Source organism: Eupeodes corollae, chromosome 2 (genome assembly GCF_945859685.1).
Source record: "Eupeodes corollae chromosome 2, idEupCoro1.1, whole genome shotgun sequence".
NCBI lineage: Eukaryota > Metazoa > Arthropoda > Insecta > Diptera > Syrphidae > Eupeodes > Eupeodes corollae.
This window is the reverse complement of record NC_079148.1, coordinates 151,691,783-151,703,700: the sequence shown is the minus strand read 5'-3', so window position 1 is coordinate 151,703,700 and position 11,918 is coordinate 151,691,783. Positions and strand designations below refer to the sequence as shown.

Genomic DNA, 11,918 nt, shown 5'->3' with positions numbered 1-11,918 from the left:
GAAAAACTTGAAACCACCTTAGAAAGTAAATTCTATATATTTTGGGACCTCCCGGGCCCAGGATTTTCTAGGGGCCCGTAAAACTGAAAGCATTGAGGAAAGTACCTCAAAATACCTATTCCCACTTTCCACTATTCATGCTTTGCAATCGGCCCCTGTTTGCATGTTATCTACCAATCAAAAAGCCAAAATAAGGGGCCCAGCAACTTAAAACAAAACACAAATATTTAATTCTGTGTCTGTTTTTATAAAGGTTCGTTTCTTTCATATTTGTTTCTGCTGGTAACGAAATTTTGATTCGGTTTCGGGGGACCGGAATATTCCAAGCAAACGTTTTTCAACAGTGGTTTTCGAGATATTAGTTTAAGTGCTGAAGCTCAAAGAGATGTAAATGGCAATTTAAAATATATGCACTAATTTGAATGCGTCCTGATGTCTTCGATTTGGTGCAAGGTTCTTAACACTATAAATGAAAGAGGTATCATGCTTTAAGATAGAAACATTAATAGTGAATTTGAAATTCGAAACCTCTACAACTTGTTCTGTGATTTGAACATTATTCGAAACGGATGGTATCAAATTTTATCTGAATGCAAAGCAGCTGCTCCTGTATTGGGGGATGTTCCAGAATTTTTCCCATCGAACCGAAAAAGGCAATTAAAGAGACATTTTGGAGAAAATCAAGGAGCCGGAGATCAAATTGGAATAGCCGAAAAAATAAATTTCAAGAGAAACACCTTTTTCGTCATAGTTGATTGAATTTTACCTGGAATTTCTTGTCGGTTTAATACGATGAAAAATTTGTGTTCTACGTTTTCATTTGTATGGCAGTTTTCAACAATGGACGAAATTGAGATTGAGATTCCGCTATAAGTTTCATCCAAAAGTATAACTCGCTTGTGTCTCAAGAGGTGAAAAACGAAATAACTCATCTGAAGAACATTTATGAAGCCAATTTTGAAGTAGAACTTTGGCCAATGATTTTGATCAACTCTTTTTATTCCCAGAACTTGAAGACAATTTTCCCCAATGTTATATTATTGAAAGACTTTTATTAATATTTCAGTGTTCTTTATTTGAGCTTACAAAGTGAACTGGAAGACCAAGAAAAACTATCAAAAAGCGAGACCACCACGCTAGCCGATTATGTTATGCTTAGTCATTCATTTTAATGTTCATTTTGATATAGAGATGGGACATTATACATCATCTTCCTTCTTTTAATTTACAATGGAATTTAAATAATAGCATTTAGATGTAAGGGTACAAATAATACATTAGTTATAATAAATTCATTATATTATAATTTATGATGCATTATAGAACAATTCAAAATTTCATGTATTAAAATTCAATTTTACTGAGGTATATAAAAGTTTGGTTTCCGACTTATTCGACCAGATCTTGTGGTATACTCTCGGTCCGGTTGCCGCACTGACTCGACATCTTGTTCGACATTGTTGCTATCAGGTAATGGAGATGAGTTAGTGTGATAAGTGTCTGACAGTTCAAGAGAAGGGTTATCATTATTTCCAGAGACAATAGGTGTCCTCTCTTCCGCCTCAGGTAGTCTTATTTGTGGAGAATGCATTGACCTACGTAAGTGTAATGTATTTCTACGAATGACTCTATTATTTTCATTTTTGAGTAAGTATGACCTCGGACTATCATGTTTGGATACTATTCTACCTGGTTCCCACTTTCCATTATTTCTATATACTACGTTTTCTCCTTTCTCAAAATGTGTTTCACGACGCGGTTTAACTGGATTATTATTTTTTAAAATTCTTTCTTGACGTCTTTCTAATACCGCCTTCAAGTTATTTGGAATTTTCGGTTCAAGGTCTTCATCTTTTATTGGTATCCACGTTCTTAATTTACGATTCATGAGCATTTCTGCTGGTGAATACCCAATTCCTGAAATTGGCGTACTCCTATACTCTAAAAGAGCTTCTTCTAAACTACCTTCTGATTGGCTGATTTTTTTAAGTATTGATTTTGCGATATGGACTGCTTTCTCAGCAAGACCATTAGATCTTGGATATCTTGGACTACTGTATATAAAATCAAAATTTGAATTGTTCGCAAAATTTCGGAGTTCATATGAATTGAAGGGTTGATTGTCGGAGACAATGTTCTGTGGAATACCATGAATCGAAAAAATTTTGTTTGAAATTTTAATTATGCTTGATGTAGTTTTGTCTGCGATTTCGTGAAGTTCAATCCATTTAGAATAGTAATCCATTCCAACCAAATACGATCTTCCCCCGTAATCAAGACAATCCATCCCAAGTTTTTGGAAAGGCCTTTTCGGAATAGGGTGGGGAATTAACGAATGCTTCTTGTTTTCGGATCTAAATTTTTCGCATTTTTTACATTTGAAAATCATGTTTTCAATGTCCCTATTCATGTAAGGCCAAAAAAGAGTGCTCTTAGCTTTATTCAGTGTCTTTGTTATTCCCATGTGAGACTTATGAAGTACATCTAGCATACCTTTGATTAAATTGTTTGGGACCAGAACTCGATTTTCATAAAAAACTAGGCCGTCTTCTACAAAGATTTTGTCTTTAAATTGCCAAAAGAACCTAGCATTTTCTGGAACCCGTTGCTTATCTGCTGGCCAACCATCTTCGTACAGATGTACAAGAGTCTGTAACACAACATCTTTTCGGGTTTCTTCTTCGAACATTTTTCGTTTAGGATCACTCATATTGATGTTGTGTATGAGGTCCTTTAATGATGATTCTATATCAACTATAGGATCATTTATAAAATTACGTGATAACAAATCTGCCACGTATAAGAACTTTCCCGGAACAAACTTAATATCAAAATCATATTTTGAGAGTTTCAATTTCATACGTTGTAGACGAGTCGAATGAATTTCACCAACATCTTTTTTAACCAAAGAAACCAATGGTTTATGATCAGAATTTATGGTGAAGTAATAACCATAAATGTAATGTTTGAATTTCTCACAGGCGTAGACAACAGCCAATAATTCTTTTTCTATTTGTGCGTACCTTGTTTCAGTGTCAGTCAAGCTTTTAGAAGCGTATGCTACCGGCTTACCTTCTTGAAAAAGACAACATCCTAACCCATTTTTGGAAGCATCAGTCTGAATCAAAATTTGTTTCTTTGGATCAAAAACGTGAAGGATTGAATGTTTGGCAAGAGTATCTTTCATATCTTTAAAAACTTGGCTGTGGCTTGAAGACCACTGAAATTCAACATTTTTTCTTAACAATTCCCTAAGGGGTGAATTTAAGTTTGAAAAATTAGGTATAAAAGAACGAAGATAATTGAACATACCCATAACACTTTCTAATTGTTTTCTGTCTTGTGGTTCTTTTAGGTTTATAATAGCTTCAACTCGACTTGGATCTGGAGAAATTGTATCACCAGTAAAAACATGACCCAAATATCTAACCTTATTTACGCAAAGCTGCAGTTTATCTCTATTAAATTTAACGTTTACTTCACGAGCTCTTTTTAATACTCTCTCAACATTTTCATCATGCTCTTTTTTAGTTTTTCCTCCAACGATGACATCATCAATGTAAACAAATGTGCCAGGTAAACTGGCAAAATATTTAGAGTTTAATTTTTGAAACTTTTCTGGAGCCGTTTTGGATACCAAAAGGTAGAACATTATATTGGTACGATCCAAATGGCGTACTAAAAACTGTCAATTCTTTCGATTTTTCACACAAGCCAAGCTGCCAGAAGCCCTCCTTTAAATCAAAAACAGAAAAGTACTTAAGCTCCCGCATTGCGTCACAAAAATCATCCAGTGTAGGAATTATGAAGTGCTCGTCTTTCAAGTTCATGTTAAGGGCACTTGGGTCAAGACATAATCTCAAGGATCCATTAGCCTTCTCAACAACTACTAGCTGGTGTGACCATGCTGAAGGTTGATCACGCTTACTGATTATTCCACGACGTTCCATGGTCTCTAGTGCTTCTCTAACTTTTTGCCTCATGCCTATTGGTATTCGCCTCGGTGGCTTACTCACAGAATAACTATCTGGTTTCAATTCTAATGAGCATTTATCTGGGAATCGTCCATCGCCCGAAAAAACGTCATTATTTTTATGAATAAATTGACCAATGTTGCTAACCTCATTTACTCTTTGAATCAACCCTAAGTCCACACATGAACTAAGCCCTAACAATGGTTTTGAATCACAACCAACTACCATGAAATCTGCATCAACAATTTTATTTTTATACTGAACTTGAAGACTAACTAAACCCTTTGTAGGAATATAAGAACCACCATATGCCTCTAATTTTGTTCTTACCTGTCTTATTTTATGTTCTAAATTCAACTTTTGAACTTCTTTTAGTGGTATAACGTTAACATCAGCCCCACTGTCCAATTTAAATTTAATTAAACTATTTTCTACCGCGATATTTTCATACCAACTCCTGCAACTTTGTCGAACCTGATTTATCGAATAAATGTCACCAACTGAACTAAAACCGACCACCTCAACCGAATCAATATATGAGTCATCCTCATCATCTTCATGAGTAATTTCGTTACTGTTAATGTCATTTACACTCTTAAATCTACATGCTAAGGCAAAATGATTATACTTGCCACATCTCAAACATCTTTGTCCAAAAGCTGGACAGCGATTTGGAATATGATTTCTTTTACACTTGTCGCATCCAATAATGTTTATATTTTTTCCCGAACTCGAAGGTCTTTGTTCTTCGCTAGTTAGGTGGTCTCTCCTCTTCGTCACATTATTTGGAAATCTAGAATTAGAATAAGATGGAGATTTAGAAACATTGCTATTGAAATTAAGATTAGAACTATTATTGTATTTTTTTTGTTGACGATTTTTATTTGCTATTACTGCAATTGATCCTCGTTCTCCTTGCATCTGTTGAGCTTGCATACTTGCTTGCTCCGCCACGCGACAAAGCTCCTTGGCTTTAGTCAGGTCCAGGTTGTCTGTCTTCAAAAGTTGCAATCGAATGTTTTGCTCTGCAATACCCATGACGATTCGATCTCTGATCATGTCCTCCTTTTGGCAATCAAAATCACAGCTTTCTGCCAATTTAATGATATCAGATAAAAACTGTTCAAATGGCTCTCCTTCTTTTTGGTTTCGTGAGAAAAATATATATCGCTCGTAGACCACGTTGCTCCTTGGCATGCAATACGCTTCAAACGCTTCTATTACTTCATTAATTTTAGTTTTTTTAGATTCAGCTAAAGGAAGTGTTTGAAATATTTCAATGGCCTTTTCTCCAGCACATGATAAAAATCTAGCAGTCTGGATAGCCTCACTTTCCGTGTTCGTTTTTGTAGCCACCGTATATATTTTCCACATGTTATTAAATTTGCGCCAATTCTCTTTGACATTTCCATCCAAAAGTAAGGGGCCGGGCTTTTGAAAGTCACAATTTGCCATTGTATTTTAAATTAATATTTAGTAGGTATAGTAAGTTTTATATAGTTTTTACTAGATTATTATTATTTTTTTTTTGTTAAAACGTTTTTCCTTTCTTTTTTTTTTAAGTTCTTTAAAGCGACTGCGCCATGTTATATTATTGAAAGACTTTTATTAATATTTCAGTGTTCTTTATTTGAGCTTACAAAGTGAACTGGAAGACCAAGAAAAACTATCAAAAAGCGAGACCACCACGCTAGCCGATTATGTTATGCTTAGTCATTCATTTTAATGTTCATTTTGATATAGAGATGGGACATTATACATCACCCAACATTTTTGTTGCTCTCCGTTATGTTACTATGGCTTAAATTAGTATGACTTAATGCCCAACCCAAAGTGTCGGAATAGTAGGGAAGTCGACCTTGCGATGTGTTTTCCCTTCCCCTAAAATGGTCTGCACGAAAGTTTAAGGGTTTAGAGTCTAAATTATGGACTATCGGACCCTGAAACTCAATCTTGGTTGAGAAATGCGAAGGTTCCCAATTACAAGAACTCTTTCCTCAAGTTATTAAACTGAACTGGTTTGGGCTGGGGGATTTTATTCGCGAACTCTCAATAATTTTTCGTTTACTTTTTTTAGACCACTTGGATTCGATGGATAAGAACTGAACTCGTCCATTAAGAGACTGGTGTTTGAAATCGGTATGCATTCCAGCAAAAAAGCCGGGTGTCGCAGTGAGACCGACAGAGAAAACCAAATCATAACAAAAGGTCAGAGTAGGATGGCATACTTGTCGTGACCTCTTGGATGAGCGATGTTCGCCATGAATAGGCACTTTTTAGAGATGCGAAGGAGAATGAGGTCGTGAAAAGCAAGTAAAAGTAGTGAACATTTTTAAAGAAGGAAAAAAAAGAAGAAAAATCGTGGTAGTTGGTTTTGGGTGTTAATAAAATAAAAATCTGATAAGCCAAACAACATTTGTGAGGAAGGCATTTTTGAGAAGAAAGGAAGACAAGGAAGAGGAAGGATCGATTTTTCATATTTTCTTGTAGTTTGTGGTTGGCTATAAAGAGTTAAAAATTTAACCCGCTAGACTTTCGGTCGATTCGTTTCTCTCCTGAGATTGCGGGACCCACGACCGTAAAATTTGTTTGTTCTACGGAAGCTTTCCAAGGTGATTGTCAAGAAAACATGTGTCGACCCTTGGTGAGGTCAATCGAACACTTTCGCATGAAAGATCCCTTCGGATAATGTCATTAAAACGTAACACCAAATGTGGACCACTACATGACTTCTTTTGACCCACCTGTTTCAAAGTTTCCATCCTTGTTTATCAAAACTTTAAGAAAATAAATGTCACTCAATTTTAAAGAGATACATTGGCCTTGACATTAGCAACATGGAATAATAATATACAAGTTTAAAATCTAACACATTTCTTTAATGATCTATTGGCATGCAAATTTTATGTTTCATTACCTAATGGATCTATATTAACGACATTACGATACGTATCGTAAAATGTTAATTACTTTTCACTTTTTTGTTTCATAAATTTTAACATTGAAGTTCAGTTTATTACCCTTAAGAGCCAGGATTGAAAAAACTCGTAAAAATATGATGTTATCCTCTTCATCAATACCTATACCGTAAATAGAAGAATTTTTATTCCCATAACGCTCGACTGCTCATTATTTTCCATGCACAATAGCATCACTGTGATGTGACATACATACCATACATACATATAAGAAAAACTTCATAATTTAAAATCCAACATTTTGTATGTTGGAAAATATATAAAACGAAGAATGAACGCAAACAATGCCAACCACGATCTCGGGAAGGATTCTTCTTCCGCTATCGTGTCGGTCTCGGTTGTAGTAGATAACGACGCCGAGGACGAAAGGACGATGACGACGATGAGGATGAGGATGACTCGTGAAAGTCGCATCCCTAGGGAACTCGCATAACAAATTTGCCCATTCTCAATTTCCAGAGTTTTGCCTATACATACCTTCTACCTTATACCTAGAAAACCTACCAACTGTTAGCAGGTTTTTAGAGCGCACGAGAGGTGTGTGAGCTGCATGAATCACAATTCACTGGCATCAGTGGATGCTCGTGTGAATGAGTAAATACTAAATAATATCCTTTTGTCTTTTTGGCAGAAAATACTCGTTTTCACTGTGTATACTTTTTCTATAGCTTTCTATAGAAGTATAGAGTACTTGTACAAAACAGGGCGAAAGTTAGTGTGTAAATCTGCAACAAGTACACATTTTGGCATCGGTCCAACATAGTGTGCTTGAAATCCTTTTGTTATACGAGCATAGGTATACATACACTCTAACTCATTAAGATAGAAGCAGGTATTTTTGAAAAGTTAAACTTAATCTACCAACGTTTTATGCAGAGCAATTTTAAAGGACCAAGTCAAAGAAGTTATGAAGTTTATTGAATATTAAAAATAAAATTGGTAAAAAGCAGTTTCTTATGACGAAACAATTGTTTCTCTTGAATGTACTCGTATTTATGTGAACATTTTTGTTAGAAGAAGCAACTTTTCATAAGTTTTTTTTATAAAATAAGCATTCTTGAAAATTCCACATCATCAGCTCTTTAAGGGAAAGAAGAGGTTTTTCTTCAAAACATCATGAAGCAATGTATAGCATTACAGATAACAATTGTTAATAAATTTGGCCAAAGTCTACCTGTAAAATAAGACATAAGTTATGGATCACCAATATTCGCGAAACCCTCTTTTTCGTTTTTATCCCGTTTCTATTAGTCCAACATTTTTGTCGCAATCTTTTTTTGTCATACACTTAATCGTTTCGTAGATAGAGGTCAGAAATTGCAAACCGCTCAGCAGTTATTTGAAATTAAATTAAAAGTGAACAGAATAAAGTAAGTTCAAAAAAGTTGTTTCATCCACTCCAGTAAAAAAAATTGATTTCTGGAACCAATTATAAAGATAGTATCACAAATTTCAGATCAATTACCTAAAATGATGTTAAGTAATTGGAATTTTAGATGTTAAGAAAGGGTTTGTACTGAAACTCATTTTTAACCACCCCGTCTTCTAAATCATGTCTTAATTATTTTTGTTTTCAAAATAGAAACTGATAAGATGTTAAACTTGTTGGTGCAAGATTGGACAACTAGGCTAAATCCTAGACGTTTCAAAAAAAAAAAAAAATATAAACTTTCAAAAACAATGATTAGACAAGCATTTTAGAAAATGAAATGCTTGACAATTTCGGTAGAAGTTTTCATACTATTGTAATTATAAGATCTAAGATGCTACCGAAAAAGTCGTCCTAAACAATGTTTATAAGACCAAAATGATGTTTGATTATCCCTTTTTTTTCGTTTTATTTTATTGTACTAAATTTGGACTTAACAACTTTAATATCATTTGTAAACGCCACGTCTATAAACATTTCTTTCCAAAAGTGAATGAAGGCAACTTTAAACATTTTAACTGCAACTTTTCGTCGTATTTTTAAGTCGACATATTCGTGCCGGTGAAACAACGGGTTGGTTGATTTGTCTTAAATATCGCTGCCGTTCTTTCGTACGTTGTGATCTATCCAAATCAGTGAAATCTAAGGCTTTCTTAAAAAATTTTCATGGCTCATAACCAATTCGCGCATATTTTGCGTAAAGTTTGTGGTATTCACAAGATTAACCACTTGAAGCTACGATGTACGCTTTCGAATTGTTTAAGTCCTTATTGAAAAACCCTTTATAATCCCATTTCTTCCGATTTAAATGGTTTTTCCCAACCATTTTTTTCAATTATTAAATTAATTTACTTACTTTTTAAAATAACCTATCAAAAGCGAAGAAGATCTTGGTATTCGAGGAGTATGTCCACCTTCAAGGCAATCGCGCACACATCTTCTAAAATGTTAACTATATTGTAATGATTTATTGTCAACGTAAGAAATTCTTCTACAAAATATCTTTAGATAATTATCGTCTAAAACCTAAACGCTATTTAACTTCTAAGATCGTTACAGTGGTTTTGTTGACAATAATTTTGTTCATACGAAATATTTGTATGCAGTTACTTAGTGCTTAATTATATAAGTTTTACATTTTAATTTTTAAATTCAGCGCTATTTAAACCACTTCATTAGTTTTTTATCTGTCCTACTCCTCAGGTCTCGTATCGAGCGGATGGAAAATTGCATTTGTCCAGGCTATCCTCAAAAAAGAAAGCTTACCCTCTTATTGCCGACCAATTGCACTTACAACCCTTCTTTTCAAGGTCATGGAAACGCTGATTAATTATCAGCTCAAGAAATGTCTTGAATATCGAAAGCTTCTTAAGACCGTCAGTACGGTCCACTGGTGATCTCATGGTTCATCTCACCTAACAGTGAAGCATATCTTTTTATCGCTTTGGAGAAAGTAAGATTATTGCACCTGATATTTCAAAAGCATTTGAAAGGGTTTGGCATCAGGCTCTCTTATCGAAAATGTGGGCTTTCGGTTTTCATGAATTAGTAATTACTTTTTGAATCGTTCAATACAAGTTGTATTGGATGGATTCAAGTCTGACAACCACAAAATAAATGCTGGTGTGCCCCAGGGCTCTGTCTTATCTCCAACACTCTTTCTCATGTTTATTAATGATCTAATATCTGACACTTCTTATCCAATACATTGTTTCGCTGACGATAGTACTCTTACCCTCTTATAGTCATAAGCTCATATAATTCCGACTTAAACAGCATTGTACAATTGGCAATAAAAAAACGCGTGGAATTTAATGCTTCGAAAACCCAATGCTGTCTTGTTGTATCGGTGAAGCGGGATTTACCCCCATTGCCATTATCCATGGATGGCACTTTCATCAATGAGACTGAACACCTCGATATTCTCGGTATGTGTGTCACCAACCACCTTTTGTGGAACGATCACATACGCGATGTCGCCAAAAATGCCGCAAGATATTTGAGTTTCCTTGGGCGATGCAAGAAACATTTCACCCCTTATAATCTGGCTGTTATCTACAAGACTTACATATGTCGAAAGCTTGAGTATAACTCCCATATCTGGGCTGGTGCTCCTGCAACTTTCTTAAGCCTCTTGGATAGTATTGAAGGTAGAGCATTTAAATTGATAAGTGATAAAATCGTCATAAGATTTTTGTCTGACCCTTTTTTACCGTTATTTTAACGGTTTATGCCCTAGTGAAATAGCCAGCTGCATTCCTCCCCTTAAACAGTTCCACCGTAACACTCGCGCATTTAGGAATGTTCATCAGTATACCTTCGAGTGCAGCTTCGGCCGTACTGTCAAATGCAGAGCCGATTTTAAAAATGCGGATTTTTGATTTTTAACGGACAAAATTGTACTGTCTTAAAATTTAAATTTGCCCAAAACTTTAATGTACAAGCCTGAGCAATGTTTTAGGCAGGTAAAAACCCTAAACAGTGTCAGGAAAGTTTCCAGATATTTTCAGAGAAAAACTAGAAGAATTATGCAACTGGCCAACTTAAAATATTGAGATAAATTATAAAAAAACGAGAGTGGGGGTTTTCCTCCCCATCCTGTTATAGGAGAACGTTTTTGAGATTCCAGGGGACCATTTAAGTTAAAAAAAAACGATTTTTCAAAACTTCTATGACGGCCTTAACCCTTAACCTTCCGACCACAACAGGGGTGGCATAACACCCCAGACAGGAATAAATTTAAAAAAAAATTCTTTCAAGGACAACATCAAATTTGTATTCTAACATAACAGTTCATATACTTTTTTAAAAACATAAAAAACTTAATTCATAAAAAACAAATATTTTTACAAAAAAAAAAACGGTAGAAAGGAAAATGAAGCAAAATCAAAATTACAGTTTTAATAAAAATGTCTGAGGTTTTATAGCACCCCTGATGTGGTCGGAAGCTCAACATACACCGTTGATTCTTCTACTGCTTCTATCCTTATGATTTGGAGTGTACGAAAGTATGTAGTGAAGGTAGAATCCTAGATATTTTGTATAGATACGAAAATTCGAATATGTATTTTTAATAATCGTATTTCCACAAGGTACAAAATAGAAAAGAATTTAACGCAAATGGCCAGACGTGCATGTGAGTATGTAATCATTTGGAGTAGATTTGTTGTTGTTGTTTCCCCCCCCCCTCTCCGAGTTTTAGACAAATAAAGAGGATTTATTTCAATAAGGATTACATTAAATTTAGCAAAAGGCGAGAGAATATTGTGCGATTTTATTACAATCACGTGTGTAATTGGAATAAAACATATTTCTTTCGAAAACTTCAATAACCGCGAGGTATGAGACTGAAATTCGTGTAAAATTATTAAGAGTCTTGATGATTTTTACACGATGTAAGTTGTCGAGTATGCCGGACGATGTTCAACATTATAAGTACTTTTTGTTTTCCCTCTTCAATAAATTTGTAATAAAAATACTTAAAGCACCACAGGGACCGACTGAAAAAAAAAGGATATAAGGGATACGTTTTTATCA

General features: G+C 34.7%; 1 protein-coding gene across 1 annotated transcript; it reads right to left on the bottom strand.

Annotated features, from left to right (window-relative positions):
• Positions 1 to 3,240: 3,240 nt before the first annotated feature.
• On the bottom strand, positions 3,241 to 5,429 carry LOC129945297 (uncharacterized). Its single transcript, XM_056054952.1, has 5 exons — positions 4,894 to 5,429; positions 4,305 to 4,767; positions 3,664 to 4,256; positions 3,313 to 3,581; positions 3,241 to 3,251 (listed from the first exon to the last, which is right to left on the bottom strand). The coding sequence occupies exons 1-5, from the start codon at positions 5,427 to 5,429 to the stop codon at positions 3,241 to 3,243; spliced, it is 1,872 nt and encodes a 623-aa protein (XP_055910927.1).
• Positions 5,430 to 11,918: the final 6,489 nt, after the last annotated feature.

What these genes read in the sequence shown, in the direction of transcription:
- LOC129945297 (XM_056054952.1), bottom strand. Translation starts at nt 5,429, where the DNA reads ATGGCAAATTGTGACTTTCAAAAGCCCGGCCCCTTACTTTTGGATGGA. An exon ending in TAGAACATAAAATAAGACAG is followed by an intron (nt 4,257 to 4,304) that starts GTAAGAACAAAA and finishes ATTCCTACAAAG; the next exon opens with GGTTTAGTTAGTCTTCAAGT. An exon ending in TTTAGTACGCCATTTGGATC is followed by an intron (nt 3,582 to 3,663) that starts GTACCAATATAA and finishes ATATTTTGCCAG; the next exon opens with TTTACCTGGCACATTTGTTT.